At 51.6% G+C, this 19,607-nt stretch overlaps 2 protein-coding genes across 6 annotated transcripts in view; one reads left to right on the top strand and one right to left on the bottom strand.

Annotated features, from left to right (window-relative positions):
* The window catches only part of BRAP (BRCA1 associated protein), a 14,394-nt gene extending 10,008 nt beyond the window's left edge, over nucleotides 1-4,386 (bottom strand). The window contains exons 1-5 of the mRNA XM_014964134.1: nucleotides 4,152-4,386; nucleotides 3,784-3,945; nucleotides 2,729-2,930; nucleotides 1,702-1,891; nucleotides 92-205 (exon numbers count right to left, since the gene is read on the bottom strand). Coding sequence (XP_014819620.1) covers nucleotides 92-205; nucleotides 1,702-1,891; nucleotides 2,729-2,930; nucleotides 3,784-3,945; nucleotides 4,152-4,233 — 750 coding nt within the window. The 5' untranslated portion in view covers nucleotides 4,234-4,386. The remainder of the gene's footprint in view (nucleotides 1-91; nucleotides 206-1,701; nucleotides 1,892-2,728; nucleotides 2,931-3,783; nucleotides 3,946-4,151) is intronic.
* ACAD10 (acyl-CoA dehydrogenase family member 10) lies at nucleotides 4,365-19,607 on the top strand. 5 transcript variants are annotated; one of them, XM_014964084.1, is made up of 16 exons: nucleotides 4,365-4,503; nucleotides 5,029-5,225; nucleotides 5,340-5,550; nucleotides 6,056-6,204; nucleotides 7,019-7,213; nucleotides 8,803-8,961; nucleotides 9,591-9,750; nucleotides 10,193-10,334; nucleotides 11,003-11,071; nucleotides 11,818-11,999; nucleotides 12,555-12,705; nucleotides 13,936-14,081; nucleotides 14,897-15,070; nucleotides 16,097-16,452; nucleotides 18,532-18,600; nucleotides 18,870-19,607. In XM_014964084.1, exons 3-16 carry the CDS (start codon nucleotides 5,358-5,360, stop codon nucleotides 18,945-18,947), a joined length of 2,223 nt encoding a protein of 740 aa, XP_014819570.1. In that variant the 5' UTR covers nucleotides 4,365-4,503; nucleotides 5,029-5,225; nucleotides 5,340-5,357; the 3' UTR covers nucleotides 18,948-19,607. The 5 variants fall into 5 exon arrangements, with proteins under 5 accessions (XP_014819570.1, XP_014819578.1, XP_014819597.1 ...); XM_014964092.1 differs by lacking the exon at nucleotides 18,532-18,600; XM_014964111.1 differs by lacking the exons at nucleotides 5,029-5,225; nucleotides 5,340-5,550; nucleotides 6,056-6,204 and having other exon boundaries at nucleotides 4,378-4,503.

The raw sequence follows: 19,607 nt of genomic DNA, 5'->3' as shown, positions 1-19,607 counted from the left end.
GTTAAGCAGCTCTTGCAGCATTCAGCCCAGCCCAAATAATCCTGTTAAAAATCCCTGTAGCGCAAGGAAAACAAACCCCAAACAAACTTACATCTTCTGATTTGAAGACTTCAGCCCTTTCCACGTACACCAGCTGGCAAACATCCTCCTCTATCGAGTTGAACTGCCGGCCATTGCATGCCATATAAAAGCTATCTGCGTCAGCCTGCGCACAAAACAAAGGCAGCCAGTTACAAAGAGCAAACTCGCAGCTGATACAGCCGAGGAAGAGGAGCAGAAATCTGCTGTATCGTCTCTTCTCCCCTCCACCGAGCCCTGTAATAGCAGAGGAGGTATTTCAGACAGTCAGCTCCTGCCAGCAGGCATTGCATCTTGGCACCGGGTTTGGCGCTACCACTTGAAGACAAGAAGTGAAGTTCAGGGCAGTGACAGCTCCTCTGATATTTGATCATTCAGCAGGAATAACGGATTTCCCTTCAGCATCTGTTTTGCCCTTTGTCAGCAATTGCAGTGCAATTTGCAAAGCAAATTGCAAACTGCAAAAAATTTAAGAGGGCCCACATTGCAGGACACTCGTGTCAGGGAAGGGAACAACAATTTAACTGTGGGCTCTGAACCGTGCCCAGGAGTGACCTGCAAAGAGGCAGAACCAAAACAAAACCTGTCAAATACATCATCCATTTTATCTCAGTAGCATCCCCAAACCCTTTCTCTCACACTGCATGAGATTGAGACAAATTAGCTTAATGCCATATTCCTATATTCCTGGCCACTCCAGCCAGAAGCATAGAGGCCCATGAGATCTGCTTTTGCTGCCTGCAGACACAGCCGTTAGGGGTCACTGGGGAACAGGGCTTCAGGGAATTTCCTAAGAAATGGGAATTTCAGGGTGAATTGAGTACAAGTTTACGGATTTGCTGCAAGGCTGCTTAGCACTAGATATCTGCCCATGTAATTTGACCCAGAGATAGACAAAATGCATCTTTGCAGCTACTGCAAATAGCACAGAACGCACACAAATACTGCATCTGTACAACAGGCATTGGAAACACCTGACACAGCATTCACAGCTCAGGGAAACCTCTCTCCCAGCTCCAAAATAAGTCTCTTGCAGTTCAGAGAAAAGAAGGTACAATTGAGAAGGTCTACACAGGAACTGGAAGGAGGATTCCTTAAAGCTACAGAGTTTAAGAAGACCTGAGAGCAGCAAACCACATTATCTGGTTATCAATTCATCCCCTAGATTCTCAGTTTTGTGGGCAACTGTCCTTTTCCCTCTGTGCTGGCAGTGGCTGGGAGACCCTCCAGCTCCTCAGAAAAGCAGAACAAGCCTTTCCTAAAACACAAAGCCCCAGTGGCTGGGTCTTTTCCATTCAGCACAGTACAACACACCCCTCTCATTTTGAATATGCTCTGAAATGGCACAGAATTGTGTATCCTGAATATATATATTTAAATACCCTGCCAACAAGAAATAGGGTAGCTAGAACATGGCAGACACATGCCCCCAGGTCAAGGTGTGGGACTCATTCTAGTCAGCAGCCCCGGGAAAGCTCTGGGCCATAGGACAGGACTGTTTTGGAAAAGGGTAAAATGCAATCTTGGCCAAGAGCTGGCCAGGGAAAGCAGAGAGCACTCCCAAACAGCGGCTGGATGTGACAGTGGTGTCCCTTCTACTGCAAAGGGACTTGCAGCTCTTACCTGTGAGCTAAACTTTATCAGCACCATGTACTGGTTTGGAGTGGAATCTCGGATGATTTTCATGTGCTCAATTACTTCATAGAAAGAAGCCACAAACTTCATCAGGTCGTGGCTGGTCATGGTAGCAGGGACAGTGAGGATGCAGAGCATGGCGCTGCGCCGCACGTCTTCTTTTAAAGAGGTCATCTTGCTGGTAAGACAACAGTGACACAACTCCATGTTGTTTCAGAGAGGACAAAGGCAGAGCTGGACATATCACACTTCCAACAGCCACGGGTACAAGAACAGCTTTGTTGTCAATCTTAACCCTCTTTTGCATATTTGTAAATATTAAGAAAGAGAAGCACAAGGTTGTGGTCCAGGGTACCCACATAAAACCATTACTCTTTGGCAAAGGATTAAACTGGGCAGCTCCAATAAACAGTGGTTTTGTCAGGAATAATTTGACATCTGTTTTTCTATAAAAACAGTTGAAGTTGGCAAGCCACAGATGCTCAGAACTATTCCTAGAACAAGTGAGCAATGTTTGTTACTATTTCAGATACCCATTTTGTGTCTCCTGACAGCTTTCGGGAAGACCCAAAACAGGAGTTCTCACGCAATTATAAGGGAATGGCACGAAACTGTAATCCCTGAAATATGGGATGAAACTTTCTGCCTCAGACAGCTCCTCAGACCTGCTGCCAAGACCCCACAGATCACAATTTAATTGCGGGATCCCTTGAGAAGCTGCTTTCAAACTTGATTTTTTAGGATCCCGCGTTTGTCTTATGGCATTACAGGCCCTGGGACCAGTCCTCTCCCTCTGGAGTGGCACCACCTGCAGCTGGGAGACCCGTGCCAGCCTCAAGCTCCACCAGCCTCAAGCTCCAGGGCATCATCTGCCCTCCCGGGTGCGAGTCACCCTTCCTGTTTGTCCCAGCTCAGGAGCCACAGCCCCGGGGGGTGACCGACTCACCCTTCCGGGTGTTGGCATTATTCAGGAGCGCTGTTCCCACTAGAGCCACAACTAATTAAGCATTCTTACTTTGTTTTGTACAGATGCATAATGCCGTGAACGATTTCAACTGAGGGATTCCCGCTGAAGAAGGAAATCTGGTCAGGGAGCTGTTTTGAAGGCGAGTCTGGAGCAGCCTCACGCTCTTTGCTTTGATCGTCGTGTTTATTTTTGTCCTCAGCAGATGCAGCCTCTGAAGATTTTCTACCTTCCACGGCAGCTTTTGTTTCATCTTTTACAAACCAAAAGTTTCCACGTTACTAATGGCGCATCAGAAATGTCTGCTGTTCCCTAAGCACAGCCTGCATGTACACAACAGCTCTCCAAAAAGCCAAATTACAACCCTGGAAAGCAGCAGAACGAGTCACCTCTCATCTTTGCTGGTTCCAAGGGAAACTCCAGAGCTGCCAGACACCCGGTGCAAGCCCCTGGCAGGACCCTGGTGCTGCAGATCAAGCTCAGCAGACCTCTCATCTTTGCTGGTTCCAAGGGAAACTCCAGAGCTGCCAGACACCCGGTGCGAGCCCCTGGCAGGACCCTGGTGCCGCAGATCAAGCTCAGCAGGTTCTGTGCTGCGGCAGGTGAAATCCCAACAGGCACCAGTACCAACATAAAGCAACTGGGAGAGGTTTGCTGAGCAGGGGCACGGAGCGGGCTGCTCCTCCCGTGCTGCTCTGATGGCAGCTTGGATGTTTGACAAGACCTGGCATTCCCATCTTTAAACTTCCTCCCTATCAGGGAATTTAAATGTCTCCAGAGCTGTATGGTCTCAACTACTATGGGCCAGCAACTCTGGCAAGCAAAACACCGACAAGCTCATGGCATAGCCCAGAATAAATTAACTCTTTACAGAGCAGGAATTGTTTTCCAGCAATAACCAGCTCTCCCATCCAGCCCCCAATTCCTCAGCTCCTCTACTTGTTTTCCAAACTGCTTGACTGACTCAAGACCCACAAACCCGGCCGCACCTCCACCATCCCCACACGACTGACAGACAGAAAGGGGCCACCACACAAGCTGGGTGGGCAACCAACCACAGACCCAAGAAACAGCACTCCCCACCCACCTACCCCCGAGGCCGGTACCTGGCCGTGGCTGGATGGTCTCAATGATCACATCGGTCATCTCCCTGCGCCCGAGATGCTGGTGGAGGATGGCCGCCCGCTCCCCGGGGCCTTTCCCCTCCAAACAGGCCGGCACAACAGCAGCCGGGGCCGCCCCGGTGCTCTCCGCAGCCATCTCCGGAGCTGCGCAGGAGAAAGGAGCCGTTGGCAACGGGGACGGCGGGGGGACCGGGACCCACCGGCAGCACCGGGACTGCCCCCGGGTGCCTTGGGGCCGGCGGACAGGGCACAGCTCCCTCCCCCGCCGTGGTTGTCCCGCACCGGGGCCCGGTCCCCCCCTCCACCAGCACCGGTGTGGAGGGGACCGGACCCGGACCGGAGGGACTCACCAGCCGCGCTGTAAGCGAAGCCCGCGGGCAGCGGGGAGTGCTCGGCCAGCTCCAGCCGGATCACCACCAGGGACACGCTCATGGGCCCGGCCACCACAGGCCTCCTCCTTCTTCTCCTCCACCGGCGCCGCCGCCACCGCGCTCCGGGGAGGCCAAGGGAGATGAAACACCGCTTCCGCCTCACGCACCTTTCCCCTCTGACCCCGCCGGGGTCACGCCGGCGTTGTGATGACGACAGAGACGACGACGACGACGACGCGGCAACGGCAGTAGAGGAGGAAGATGGCGGCGGCAGCAGCGGAGGAGCGGGGGGCTGCGTGAGGCGCCCGGCTGCTTCTCGCGAGATTTGCGGGTGAGTTCTCGCGAGAGTTGGGGGTGAAGCCTGCCCTCTTCCTGGCAAGGCCTGGCCTGGACTAGGCCTAATGGGGGCCTGGGCCTGGCCTGGACTTGCCGGGGCCGGGACACGGAGGGAGAGGGGCCCGGAAGGGACTTTGTGTCCCTTCCGGGCCCCTCTCCCTCCGTGCCCCGGCCCTAGGAGTGACTTTAGGAGGGGTGGGACACTGGTTACCAGGCCCCGTTACCATGGCAACACTGCCAAGCCGGAGGGACCAGGCCCCCATCCCCTCACGCCAAACCACCCTCCCCCAAAAATCAAAATAAACACACCCACTCCCCCTCTTTTCTTCTCTTCCCCCCCTCACACCCACCACACAGGTATTTTGTCAGCTTTTAGTATTGCTCATGCTTAAGTGAAATAAACTTAAAGGAAGGGCCAGCCCTGGAAATAAGGATTTTGCTTCGTAGCTTAGAGCTGTGAAGGATAAAGGGATCCTACACGATCAGGGTAACACCAGGATCCTACGGCTGCTCTTAACAGGTCTTTGAAAACCTCCCAGCATCACCTGGCATCACGGAAAATTAACTCGAGCAGGACTGACTCCAGGGACATCTGGATCGATAGGCAAGCAACAAGAACATTGCAAAAATATAGCCGCTTTGCAGATTTTTGCTATGATGAGCAGTGTGGGCGTTAGTGATTAGTCAAACCGTGTTGTTCCTGAACGTTTGGAGGGTGTAAGTACCCTGTGTAATACCACATTCAGGTGCCCCAACTTGGCTGGGACACTTCATGTGTGTGCAGGAATAAATCTTTGCTTTAATAAAGTAATTTTATACTTTGTGTCCTAGTCTCTCTCCCCTGTCAGCATGGGCCCGTTGCGAATTTTCGGCAGTGTGTACCTGAGGAGCATTGCCCGTGCCCCTTACCTGCTCTGCGCCGGGATCCGGCAGCATCCGCAGGGGTTAATCCGGCGGAGGCGATCTGGATGGTGCCATTATAAAGCTGTGATCTTTGATGCCAGCGGAGTCCTCCTCCCGTCCCCTTACAAGACAGCCGCGGGTGTGTATTTCCATTTTTCATTTGCTCCTCCTATTTCTGTGCATAGAGGGAAGGTAAATTTCAGGAAAGGTGTCCCTGTCAGCCACCTTCGGTTCCGGTAAGATATTAAAGAACTTCTGATGATGACAATGACATCTTGTTCTAGAACTGACAGCAACTCGCAGCCTGAGCTGGCAGCTCTCAGTCAGGGCTTGAGCCCATCTGGTCACAAAACTGTCCTGTAATGGCACTGGCTGGTACCACCCAACGTTAGTGCCATCCTTCAGGACACTTTAAAAACTGGGTGTTTTCACCCCAAGGGCACCACATCAAAAGCAGAAGTGAGGTGCTTCAGTTAGGGGAATGCCCAAACTACTTCTCTTGTGGCTGGAAAAATTATCCCAGTCGGTTCTCACGAGTCCTGGTTGATGCATCAGACTTGAGGGGGATTTCAAGCTGGTTTCTTAGTTCTGATGATGCCATCCATAACTGCTCTCTCCTGGCTTTCTCACTTTTCTCTGTATAGACTGGGAGGCCCGGAATTATATTCCAGCTGGCACCATCCAACAAGCTATCCTCTCTGGAGGGGAAAATAGTCCCTCTCTGAAGTACACAAGAGGAGAGCTGACGGCTGTGGAGTTTTTGCAGGAATTGGGACAGCAGTGCTTTGAGATTGTAAGCCAACTTCCCCCCTCCTCTCTTTGTGCTTCCTGACTGCAGGGAAATGGGATCCTGCAATGTGGGGATCTGGTGGCTCAGTGAGCAAAGAGGAGCTTTTCAAAGGAATCCCTTGATGGAAGGGTCTGGATTTACCATCTAGGAAGCATTGCTGTCTGCTCAGGGCAGGCTTTTCACTGCCATCACCACTCTGGTACTCAGGCAGGATGGTCAGCTGAATTTGCCTTCACTTCTGTGAGCTTCTTCCTGCATATTTCATAACTTTTATTTCAAGACACCTCTAGGGTCAGCCAGGATGAGAAGTCAGAGACCAGCTGAAAGGTTTCTGCTCCTCGTACATGGGCACACTCAGTGGACGGAGGCCATGGCCTCCAGGAAGGGTTCTTAAGATTGGTAGAAGCCACTCTACCACAGCTCCAGGAACACGGTGCAAGAATCCTCTTTTAAATAAAGTCTCTTTAAACAGCTCAGTCTAAAATGCAGATTCCTTTCCTTGCCTGGTAAATCAGTATTTATCTCTAACCTGCTTTGATTGCACGGCAGGCGCAGTCCTAGTGTATTTTTCATCCCCCAAATCAGACCTTTATCTCTGCTGCTGCTTCTGTAGAGTTAGTAATGTGAGAATGCTTTATTTGGTCTAAGCAATTTAGCTGCGAGATTCACTGACTGCCTTCTGCTGCCAAAGGAAGTAGGACAGCAAGATAAGATGATCAGGCAACCGACCTACCCAACCACTCTTATTTTCCTCCCTACTTAAAAACCATCTATGGTTAATTATCATTCTTGGGGGGGGGGTTCTCTGGTTTCTCAGGCAAATGTCTGTGTTCCAGTGGACTCTTTTCTCTTGGACCTAATCAGAAATGAGATGATAAAACAGCTCCCCATAATGGCAGAAGCAGTACAGTGTATCCGCGCAGAAGGTCTTAAGACAGCTCTTCTAAGCAACAGCTTCTGTCTGCTGAATGGAGGAAGCTTTCTGCCCCTGGGCCCAGAGCACTTTGATGTGGTAAGTCCTGATGGATTCCAAAATGCATTTTTGTAGCCAGTTCGATAGAAAGCTGCAACTGAAGTTCTCTACATGCAGGTACCAAATGAACGGCAACCGGCAACACCTATTACTAGATATAAATATAACAATCTGTGAAATGTTTCCTGGCATAATTCATTGTAGTGACTCGACCTTGAAGAAGGTCTGAGTGAATGGTGGGTACTTGTGCATTTGAAAAATCATTGCAAAATGCCCACCCAACCACAAATCTACGTGTAACAGGCACAGCTAGCCATGTTGATAAAGGAAGTGGAAGCTGGAACACTATATAGGAAATAAATGTTATTCCCCGGTGCCCCTGCTTGCTTTATATTTAGTCTTTACTCTTTTAAAGCTTGTTTCATCCCAAAGAATTGCAAAGCATCCCCCATATTAGAAAAATCCCCTTACCCCAACATGCCTGAGCTGTTGAGCAGGCAGAGACCCCTCTCCCAGCACACTTTTTGCAAAGATGAAGCAGATTAGCCATGAACCTCAAAGCTGGTTCGTGTGGCTTCACTTTATCAGGCAGCTGTGAGGACTCGCCTCAGCATGACAGAAAATTTGCTTTTTTGTGTGGCCCAATTGACATCTTTGAATTTCAGGAGTTTATTCATGACTTAAGTTTGTTTTATAGCCCTGATTGAGACAACAAAATATGCAAAGAGGAGTCTTATCGAAACATTTAAAACCTGGGACTGTTTAAAGTCATCTTGTCAACATTATGTTATTATCAGCTCAGCTTTCTGGGCATTTTTTGAGTGACACCAGTGCCTGTGAAGTTCTCCTAGTGGAGTGATGCTCTGTGATTCCTTTCATCCCAGCCTCTTTCAAAGCACTTTAATAACCATGGCCTATCTGGTGTCATCACTCATGCGGTGTGGCTCTTCTGTAACAGCAGGCAACAGGACTGCACAGTAATTAGTGGGGAAAAAAATTAATTTAATATGGATTTCCATTAGCATTGGCTTTTATATCTCTCTAATAGATTCATTTCTCTTCCTAGAGTGTCTGTCAGTGCAGGGGTGAAATACTGCTTGAATTTTTTATGGTTGTGAGGCAATGTGAGTATTCAGAGACTGACTCAGGACTTTTGTTGATGCAGATTTGGGCAGATGATTATGGTCAACATCTCTGCTGCTGTGAAGATTGCTCTGGCGTGGTTGATAGGTGCGATGGTCAGGGCACTGCTTTTCCAGATCATTTGGAAGGTGGTCCAATCCAAGGCTTTCTTGGACAGCATTGAGCAATTGGTTCAGCACTGTGTGGGCCATCCAGTGAGTCTCCCACATCATGACATCTCGTTGGAGATCTTCCATCTGAGGACTGGCTGGTCCTGTTTGGCTTATTTGAGCTGACAGAGCCACAGCCAAGCAATCAGCACCCACGCAGTCACTTGAATCACATCCTATCCAGCTCTGTCAGCCCTCAGTTCCCCGTGTCCCTTATTTCACATGTTAATTAGACCGTCAGTCTCTTTCCCAACCCTCCCATCCTCCATTTCCAACACTGCACAGATGTTTGCGGTCACAGCAGGCTCATGCATAATCCATTTGTTGTTGCTGTAGATGGTTGAATCTTATCGGGAAGGAATGCACAAGCCAGATCCTCGCATCTACAAGCTGTGCTTGGAGCGGTTGGGCGTTCAGCCCCAGGAATCCATCTTCCTCGACAGCAGCAGCCAGAACCTAAAAGCAGCAGCCCAGCTTGGCATTAAAACGGTGAAGGTACCAAGCAATGCTACCAGGGCAGACTTTGGGGATGGTTTCCAAGTCCAGAAGCTGTGTTGGACTTGAGCGGCTCATGATTTTCAATCTCAGTGGCAGAATTGTGCTGCCAAGCCTTTTGTTTCAGCTTCCCCTTATTCCTACAGGATGTGGTGGGGTTAAAGGGGGGTGGTGGTTACTGTCAAGGTCTGCACTGGCCTGTTCCGTTCACGGCTCTAAACCCTACAGCCAGTGTAACCTCGGAGAAGTCGCTTCTCCTTTACGGACCTCAGTTCCTTGTTAGATAAACAGCCCTAGCGGTATGATTGAGACAACCACATCCATCTGATGTGAGAAAATAAGACACATTTAAGACATTTCTAGAAGCTGTGAGGCTTCATGGATCTGCCAGCTGGCGAGTGGTTAACCCACAGGCTTTGGAGATAGTCAGCGCAGGTGCTTTGGTTTGGTGAGGGGACCACTGAGGGAAGGACAAACATGGGACTGGTGGGAAGAGTGAGCTCTGCTCCCCTGTCCTTCTAAACACAGGGAATTCCAGTGATTAGCCCAGCCCAAGCTTGCAGTGCCTATGCCAGGCAATTTTATCTTCTGGCTATCACCCAGTGTTTCTCCCTCCCTTCTGCTTTCAGGTCGATGATCCAGAAGCAGCACTCAAAGAGCTGGAAACCTGTCTGGGTTTTCCTTTGCAAGGGTTTGTTCCATATACTTGTTCAGTGAGACCAAGCATGGAAATCCCAAAAGATCATCTGCAAAAGTACCTTGAGAATGTTCTCAGGGACCAGGCAACAGGTATCGCAGTGCTTTTTGCTCTTCAGCCTGAAGGCTCACGTGTTCTGGAGCTGTTGGCTCTTTCCATCATGCAACAGATGGGTTGAAAAATAGTATCAATGAAAGGCTCCTAATCTCCAAGAAAATATTGCAGTCATTCAGGTTTCAGTGATCTGTCACTGTTTCCCAGAAATGGGAAACGACATTTTAGGGCTTCCTCATTTGGGAGGGGCCGAGCACAAGTTGCCAAAGAGATGCCAGGAATATTCCTGGCCTGTGAGCCATCTATGGGCAGTTGCCGTGCTCCCCCAGGGGCTTGGGACACAGGAGCAAAGTGTAGGTTCCCGAGTGTGACAAGTGAGATCTCAGACCTGGGTGCAGGAAGGGGAAGTAAAACCTGGGGAAGTGGTGAGAAATCATCCCAGCTGATGCTTCTCTTCTGCTGACCCTCTCAACTCTTCAGGCCCACTAGTGTTACGGCAGTTTGGTCACGCACAGTCTACCCGGACCTATTACGTCAAGTTTGGAGATCGCCTGCTGGTGCTGAAGAAGGAGCCCTCTGAGAGCCTGCATCCCTCGGGCTCTGCTGTCAGAAGGGAATACAGGTAAGGAGCTGTGCTCCTCGTGCCAGCAGAGCAGGGAAAACTCTTGTAGGAGATCCCAAACAACCCCATCCTAGGGCCAGTGCTCCATCCCAGCCATGGCTTTTCTGTTCCACATCACACACACGGTCCACACACCTGCCCCCAACATTTTCCTCCCCTGTGATTTGCACAGCTCTGTGTCCCAGTCTGTGATCTCTCCATTTGGTACAGCTGGCGTGAGCAGTCCTGGATGGAGATACAAGACTGTGCTATCACCCTGTGGTAGGGACCCTGTGCCTGTGAAAAATGCTCTCCCCGCTCCTGCACTGTGATCCTTCCAACCCACGGAGCACAGCACAGCTCTCCCAGCCCACGCTGGGAAATGCAGGATCTCACTGTCACGTCTGGCACCTTGGGTGGGAGGGAAGTTGCAGCACAACACCGTGACTGGGGGGACAGTTGTGATCTCCCCTTGTATTTTCAGAGTGTTTTAGTCTCGGCGCTCTGGGACATAGAAAGATTTTGCTGTGCTGCTTTCCCCTACCCCCAGCCATGTTATTTTAGAGTGTTTAAAACCGAGCACAGGGCTCTCTTTTCACACTGTGTGTCTGCCTAGCAACAATGCAGTTCTAGTATTGATTCCCTAATGCCTTTCTGTGCTGACATGGCTCTCTGGCTCGCCCTGGCAGGCTACTGAAGGCACTCTCTGAGGCTGGTGTTCCTGTTCCCACTGTACTTGCTCTCTGCGAGGATAAAAGGTAATCTTGTCACTGAGCTTTCACTCTCTGCTTGACAACCTCAGCCACGTTCCCCCAAAGACAAGGAGAGGAAGGAATGAGAAGCCAGACCTCACAAAGTACAGTGGTCTAATTAGTGTTTGCCCGGTCTTGGGCTAGAGGGGCCTCCAGAAGTTCAAAGGACAGTAACGCTTTTTATTAGGCTTGTTTGAGGTGTGTCCTTATTTTAGCAATTAATCAAAATGCTTTCTTCCTTTGAAAATCTGCTATAAAATGGTGTCGTATGGCTTCCTGCTGACTCAAGATGCTTAAGTTTCCAATAAGGGGGTGATTTTTCTAACTGCCAGACCTCAGACTTGCCCCAAGCCGCGATAGCAGCGGGTCTGTGCCTGGGACACAGCAGCACGGCTACGCTCAGAGCTCTGCTGGCTGCAGCAATAAGCCTCTGCACTGCAGTTAAATGCGTGTCCACTGTTGGTGTTGTTTGCATACAGTCTGACAGCCTGGCTGCAGAGCCCACTGCAGGGGAGGCAGGGAGATGGTTGGTGCTGTAGCTCAGCCCCAAGCTCAACTTCCTGGGCTGGAGGGACCAGGACTGGTCATGCCACAGCTGTGTGCCACCGGCTGCCAGCCTGAGCTGGGCACGGAGCAGTGCTGTTGGGGCTGCTCCTCACCTTGCTGTGCAGGTGAGGCCTGGGGGCACCTTCACAGGGGTGGTAGGTAGCAGGATTGACCTCAGACCCACCAGTTGCACCTTGCTTCCCCAGCACTCTCGGCACACCTTTCTACCTGATGGAGCACTGTGCTGGCCACATCTACAGGGACGTCTCCCTCCCCACCCTGCAGCCCAGCCAGCGGAGGGCTGTTTATGATGCCATGAGTCAAGTCCTCTCCAAGATCCACAGCGTAGACCTCAGAGCAGCCAAACTGGAGGACCTCGGGGAGCATGGTGAGAGAAGGCTGTGTATCCCCTGGCACTGTTTTCTTCTCCTGTGTGTCAGCATTTCAAAGGATAAGCTCAAGTACAGGACTTGGGTCAAACTTGGGGGCAGTTGGGAACGTGAAGATGAGTAGCAGGGTGTCTGAATCCCCAGGCGTGGTGGGAGGGTGTGGAGAGCTACTGTTAGCAGACCCCAGAACTTCCTGCCATGAGCAAGAGCTGCACCGTGGGTGGAAGAGTAATTTTTTTGCTGCCATCACTGACCAAACTTCCTCAGCTCCTCCAGTGCCTCTGCAGGGCTATCTCAGCTTCTCCGAATTGCTGAGGAAGTTACGTTTTTGTACAAGATCTGATTATTTCCACCGAAATATCGAATCCAGTGCCCAGTTAAGAATGTATCAGACCCCTGGAAATCACAATTAAACTTTTGGAGCTTATCTCGGGGTGCTGGACTGAGATCTGCTTGGGTGTTTTGACTTTTTCTGCATGCACCTTTCATGCATCTCTTTTGAAGCTGTTTTGTCCCTATCCCTTACCCTGAGAGCCTTCATTCCCTTTTTGCAGCTAATTACATTCAGCAGCAAGTTGAGACCTGGACAAAGCAGTATCGAGCCATGGAAACTCATGTTATCCCAGCCATGGAGAGACTCATCGAGTGGCTGCCTCTGCATTTTCCTGAGTCTCAGGAGACGACAGTTGTGCATGGGGATTTCAGGTACTGCTTGGCAGACAGCACTTCCCTGGAGCACATCCCAGGCAGCAGAGAGGGAGAGAGGCTGTAAAGCATTATGCAGACTCCAAAGAGGTGATGAGTTGGGCTGGTGCAGCAGCTTCAGAGAAGTCATGTTCAGCATCTTCCAGGCAGCAAGATCTAGAGGGCCACAAACCCTTTGCATCTGTCATGAAAAACATATCCCAAGAGCTCTGACTGGTGCTGTCTTGCACCCAGAGCTCTCATATTTTCCCCAGTGTTTATCTGCCTAGTGATCTGCGGCAGTTTAAAAGCAGTGCCCATTCCAAAGCAGGGAAACTGGGACCAGGAACTGAAAGCCTGGACTCCTGATGTCCGACTCCAGTCCTGCTGCCCCACTGGTGTTTCAGGATTTCTTCTCCCAACTACTGCAAACACTGGTCTAACACTGGGGGCTCATCAGCTGTTTCTGCAATACTCAGAAATCAGTCCTGGTGCATGTTGCTGATATTTGATGCTTAAAGAGTTTGGGTGGCTGGTGAGATGCTGCAGGATGTATGGCAAAACCTGCCGGTGTCCCAGGTGAAGTCGTGCAGGAGCGTGGTGGCTGAGGACAGGGCTGAGGGATGCTGAGATCTGCTTCTGTGTTATCAGACCCATCTGCCGGGGCTGTGGGGCTGCAGTGTAGGTGTGTGCCAATTCTGGGCCAAGGCTCCTTCCCACAAGGTTCAGCACACACATTTCCAGTGTGACTGGAAGCTGGTGAGCTCTCTGCACCCCAGCAGGATGGCTGCCCTCTCTCCTTCCTCCTCAGTAGGCTGCTGCCCTCTCCTGGGGCTCAAACTGGTGAAGGCTGTACTACCCATAATCTACAGCACATGACAATGCAGGGCCTGGAGTTATTGTGTGCTTTTGAAATGACCAGAAGATCCCCCTGGACAGTGACTTGCCTGATTCACTTTTTGGCTAGCTTTGTCCTGTAACATCTGTTAGTGATCTGAGGATCTGAATAACTTGGTTTCATTCTTCAAAGCATAGTTCAGTTCATCATTAACCAGGGAGTTCACTATTGGGTAATCTCTGTCTGCCCTGACCTACGCTTGCAGAAATTAATCTTTCACTTGTGCAGCCTCCCAAAGGACTCAGCAATTTTTGAAGAGAGTGAAGAGCACTGGAAAGCACCTACTGCTGCTGAGCACTGGGATTTTTTTCCCCTCTTGAGACTTTCCTGATCTCTTTTTCCCTCTGATACAGGATGGACAACCTGGTCTTTCATCCAGACAGGCCAGAAGTCCTTGCTGTCCTTGGCTGGAAGCTTTCAACTCTAGGAGATCCCATCTCTGATTTGGCGAATAACTGTATGGCCTACTTCCTGCCACCTCACTTTAATGCACTGAGAGGTACAGAGAGGGGCAAAGTCACGTTTGACACACGGAGAGAGGAACCAGAGCTCAGAAACACATTAGCTCCTGCCCAGAGAGCTCAGCTGACAGTGGGGCTCATTGCAGCTGGAAAGGGCTGTGGGTCTCGCACCGTATTCCCTGCTCTGCCCTTTCTCCCCTCCCTCCAGGGTGGAAACATCTTTCTGTGTGTGCAGTGATCACTGTGCCACGGTTGCCCTACCACCAGTTTGTCCCATATCTGCCACCCATTTGGGTGCTCTCCCTGTCCTGATTGGTACCGTCACCCTGTTCATGCACGTGGATCTTTGTCAGCAGTTGTCTCAGGGATGGCCCCTGAGAGGAGGGTCCTGCTTCACAGCTGGCAAAACTGTATTTAAAAATGATTTTGGATTATTTTCCCCTCTCACTTCAGCTGTAAAGCTGGGGAATTCTGTCAGGTGGGAAAGCTGTGAACCAGGCCAGCCCAGAAGGGGTTTGTCCACAAAGTTAGACAGTTGTTGAAAAGAACAATATAGGTGTAAACAGAGAGGAAAATCACTGTTGTTTAGGAGGAAGATCTGTCAATCACTGCTTTCCCAGTCTCACCCCAGTGAAGAAAACTGCCCCATATGCATTTCATCTCTGTGGGTTGGTGCCAAACCCCCGTGGTTATGTATGGAAACCACATAGCAGCAGTGCAGGTGTTGGATGGGTGCAGGTGTCTCTGCTGCTCCACAGCTGCATGGCTCAGCCACAAGCCTCACAGCATCACTAGAAAGCTCTGAGCTCCTCACTGTCTGCTGCTTCACTGTTGCCCTCTTTACACCTTCCAGGCTTGAGGAAGTGTGATTTGGGGCACCTGGGAGTCCCCACGGCAGAGGAGTATTCCCGGATGTACTGTGACCACATGGGAGTGGAGCACCCTGAGAACTGGAATTTCTACATGGCCTTTGCCTTTTTCCGACTGGCTGCAACGCTGCAGGGACTCTACAAATGCTCTCTGGAAGGTGAGGAACCCAAACATGCCACTCCTGTTCCACACAAGTCTCCAGCCAGAGCACAGACACACGAGCATCGGTGTGGGGAGAACTTTCACAGTGAACCAGGACAGGTCAGACCAGCAGCGTCTGCCGCAGGGTTCGGGCACTCCTGGCTGTGCACCCTGAAAGCTCCAAAATTCCAGGTGGTAAAGCAAAGCCTGGCATTCCTGGCAGTCTGGTGCTTTCAGCATAGAATTCCTGTGGGAAATAAGGACTCAAAATGAGAGATTCACCTCTCTGTTTGGAGATGACCTGGGAGTAATCGTGCAGCGAGTTATTGGTGCATGTAGACAAGAGGGATGTGAATAGAGTGTCTTGTAGAGCACAGAGCTCCCTCCCTGCTCCAGCACAGGCTCTGGAGGGTGTGAAGCTGCTGTGCCCTCTCAGGCAGGCTGTGTTGTGTGGAGGATGTGTCCTGCAAACAGCAAAAAAGGCCAAAGGGGAGCACACAAAGGGTGTTTCCCCAGAGGCTCCTCTTTGCTGGATGCAACGTCTGGTCTGTTGCTGTTTGTGCTGATCGGAGGTTGCTGTGTGATCCCTTTTCTTTCATGGAAGAAGTGAGCAGAGGCCAGAGTTCAGAGCTCAGAGCCGTGGAGCTCTCAGACCTTCAATCTGAGCACCACCTTAGAAGAGAGACACGAAAGCAGGGAGGTGGTGTGAACGCTTGGTGCTGTTTGTCTGCGTACATCAGGTCTGGCCTGGGAGTCTTTATCAGAGAAAAACAAGATGTTATTTTCGTATTCCGTAGCGAGGAGTCTCCCTGAGTCCTGCTGGGCTGGCCCAGAAAAGGGCACGTTGCGCTGTTTGGGATGTGACTACATAGAATCACAGAATTGGTGAGGTTCAAGGGAACTTTAAGATCATCTAGTCCAACCAACAACCGAACTCTGATAAAAAACCATCACTAAACCATGTCTCTAAGCTCTATGTCCACCCATCTTTTAAATACCGGCTCTTTCAAACAGAGGTGTCCTACTCTTCTCTTGTCCCCAGGGAGGCCAGCCCCAGGTGAAAGCAGCCCGGAGGATGCAGAGTTTGTGGCTGACCTGGCTTGGGATTTTGCCATAAAAGAAGGATTCCGTGTGTTTGACAGCCTCCCCACCACAAAGCCTCTGGCACGACGTTACAGCACCTGGGCCAGACGAGGGCCTTTCCTCAGCAGGAGCTATGGTACCTGGCCACCTCCTGGGGCAGCTCCTGAGCCCAAAGTTCCCCTGGTCACTCCCCCCATCAGCCTCCTGGGGATGGCCCAGGGTCTTTGCTGCAAGCTGGAGAAGATCATTGGTGTCCAGTGGAGTTTTCTGATTTCCCAGCCCAGATGGACTCCACATCCTCTTATAGAGCTGAAGGTGAGACATCTTCCCCCCTAAAGCAGCTTTTCTGCACCTACACCAGGGTGGGGGACCGTGGCATGCTCTGAGCACCCTTGCTTTCTGGTTGTATTAGACACTTGACACTCCAATGTCGAGTCCAATGGCTTGGAGAAAGTGGGCTGGGTTCCCATGGCTGGCTACATTCCAGTAACAGGGTTCATATTCTGGGAAACAGCAGTTTCAGAAGCCGGCACTCCCTTCAAAGATGAGCAGATTAACACAGCCCAGCTGTCGTCGCTGGTGCTGCTCCACCAAGGTCCTGCCATCAACACTGGTGGAGTCCCCAGAGCTTGGCTGGGCTTGGGCTTTCGCTGCTGGTCCAGCGCTTGCTCATTCCCTTCCCCTGGCAGGGGGAAGCCTCTCTGCTGCCTCTGTGGGGGAAAGGCTGTTAATTCTCTTTGTAAGACTCCCTCCCGGTGCTTCCTTGGGAGGTCCCTCAGACAGGGCAGGGAGCTGCTGGCACCTCCACAGCTTCATTTCCTCCTTTGTGTTCTCTTATCCTGCTCTCCATGGCAGGGGCTGTCCCTGCAGATGTCCCCGTCAGCCAACAGTCACCTGCCCGGTGATAAGCCGAGTGTGTTCGGCAGTGCAGGCTCTGAGATGCCACTGGGACTTTGGCCTTGCCACCATCCTGGGCTCTCCTGTGTGGAGCAGCTGCTGCTGCAGCTCCAAACCCTCAAAATGGAGAGACATTGGTCATTCCTGGTATGGTGGTGAGGAAGCAGAAGCCAGCTACCAAAGTGCCCATGGTCATGTGGTGGGTCAATGGCAGAGTTGGGAGTAGCATCAGTTCTCAAACTGGAGTTTTAATTATGTGTCTTTTCCTTCTGCCAGTGCAAAGCAGGTCAGGTCAACACACAGGTATTGGGACACCTGGTTCCCCTGCCCGGGCTCTGCAAACTGTCTGGTTTCTCTGGGCTTCCACTTGCCAGTGCTGCTGGTGGCCACGGTGCGGCTCAGTGTGCTCCTGGCTCCGGGCTGGCTCCTGCAAGCAGATTTGCTGGGAGTGGTGGCAGAAGTAATCATTCACAGAGTGTGTCATGAAAGCAAACATCTCTATCCTTGGGTTGCTACCGAGATTATATTCTTAATGTATTCTAGTGACATTATCAAGTTCTAGTGGGTTACTTAACTGCCTTTTAGCTGCCAAAAAAAAAAATAATAATCCCATCTGTTGTTCAGCCCTTCAGAAGCAGTTCCTTGTGCGCTGGCAGAAACCAGCAAACCCCAGCGTTTCAGGGTGCTGAGCAGCTGATCCCCTGAGAAGGTGGAAAAGGAGGGGAAGCAGCAGCTCTGGGGAATTTGGAAGTGCTGAGATGAGCAGATCTCCTTGCTCTTCTTCCAAACACTCATCACCAAGTCTTCAAACATCAGAACTGCCATGCTCTCCTTTCTCCATGACCTGGGCTTGTGGTGGAGACGCTGCTCCCTGTCTGAGGGACCAGAGAACCTCCTCATCCCTGCCATCTCTGTGTCCATCCCACTGTTCTTTCTCTTGGGACTGTCCCTGCACTGTCAACGTTTGTGTGTTGTGAAAGCCAGGGGAGGAGTCTCGCTGCCTGTGGCAGAAAGATAATGCAGTGAAGTGTTAAACAGCCAAACAGTCCTGGCCTGGGACTGTCACAGCGCTCATGAACTGGGCAAGGGCCAAGGGAGAGGGCAAGCCTGCCTGGTGCCAGCTGGCACTGCCGGGGTGGAGGTTGGTCCCAGCGAGTTTGGCAGCCAGATGCCCTTGGCTGAGGCACTCTCAGCTGAACAGGGCAGCGACTCGGCTGATCCTGCCACGTCCTGCACGGGGAGCCAGCAGACTTTGCACGCCCAAAGGTCCCAAAGGCTGCCCGTCCCCCAGTTCTCCGGGGAGATCCTCTCCAGAGGAGCAGGGCAAAGCTCAGTTTCTCCCTCAGAGCAAGCAGAAGTACGTCTGGCCAAAGCACTGGGACAGAGCTGCAATCCCAGCATGTGCCCGGGAGGGAGCTGGGACTGGCTGTGGGAGGGGGCCAGCACCAGGGCAGGGGGATGTAGGAGGATGTAACATGTCCCATCCTCTTCCATCAGGCAGAGAGTGCCAGGACCCAAGCAGTGGCTCTGACAGTGACAATCCAGGCCATGGATCAGGATAGCCAGGTGGGCAGACACACACACCTAATATTTGACCCTTCTCTGGCCCAAATAAAGAACCACAGGGACACCTCCCTTCTGGGGCCTCCTCCACACCAGGAAGGAGGCATGAGGGGTGATTTGTCCTGTCTGTTGTGGGGTCCCAGGTGAGGACATTTCCCCAGCACTGCGTTCCCCAGGGCATTTGGAAGGGGCTGGGGCATTTGCTGCCATCCTTCCCTGGCCCTGCAGCCCCTTACTTGCCCTGCATGGGCATTGATCTCGCTCTCACACAGGTCTCTGGAGCAGAACATCTCAGTGGTGTGGACGCTGGCCCGGTGCTTCACTCAGACCTGAGCTCCATGTCTGGCTGAAGGTCCTGCGTTGTTCACAGGACCAGAGCTGAGCCACGAGCCGCAGCGCTGGGGAGCCTTGGAAGTGAGACCAAACCAGCCACTCTGGGTGGGAGGGGTGGTGCTAACGGCATCTTGGAAGCTTCTGAATTTCAGTGGTGTTTGCTGTTATCTCCTATCTGGGCTCAATGCCTTTTATTGCCAGGCTCAGCAGATATGGGGCAAATTCCACCTCTGGATCGTGCGGCTGCAGAAAGTCACTCCCAGCCCTGCAGGAGTGACTGTTCCCTGCAGGAATGACCTGGTGGGGGTGAAAGACTTGATTTTGGGAATAAAGAGAATGGAACAGGGTATCTCTCCTCCTTCAGCACAACACATTCTGCTAGAAGGACTCCAGTCAGTGGTGGGGGGAACTGAATCAGGTCCTTGAGAACTCTGGCCTCAGGGGAAGCTCTGGAGCTGAGGCAGTGCCTGGCTCCTGGAGCTGGGAGGAACTGGGAGGACTCCACAGTCCCATCACTGCAGTAGATTTCTCTGGGTTTCTCTGGGGACCACAGAGGATGCAGACTGGATCAGCAGGGGCTTTCAGCGCTTCACAGGGGCCAGCAGCAAGGGGAGAACTGCAGGAACAATCATGGTAATTCCTGGGCTCTTTATGTGTAATCCAATAAATACTCAATA

Source organism: Calidris pugnax, unplaced genomic scaffold, assembly GCF_001431845.1.
Source record: "Calidris pugnax isolate Ruff unplaced genomic scaffold, ASM143184v1 scaffold32, whole genome shotgun sequence".
In the NCBI taxonomy this organism is placed as follows: Eukaryota; Metazoa; Chordata; class Aves; order Charadriiformes; family Scolopacidae; genus Calidris; species Calidris pugnax.
This window is presented reverse-complemented; position numbering and strand designations above follow the sequence as displayed.

What these genes read in the sequence shown, in the direction of transcription:
- ACAD10 (XM_014964084.1), top strand. Translation starts at nt 5,358, where the DNA reads ATGGGCCCGTTGCGAATTTTCGGCAGTGTGTACCTGAGGAGCATTGCC. An exon ending in GCTCTCTGCGAGGATAAAAG is followed by an intron (nt 11,072 to 11,817) that starts GTAATCTTGTCA and finishes TTGCTTCCCCAG; the next exon opens with CACTCTCGGCACACCTTTCT. An exon ending in ATCCTCTTATAGAGCTGAAG is followed by an intron (nt 16,453 to 18,531) that starts GTGAGACATCTT and finishes CTCTTCCATCAG; the next exon opens with GCAGAGAGTGCCAGGACCCA.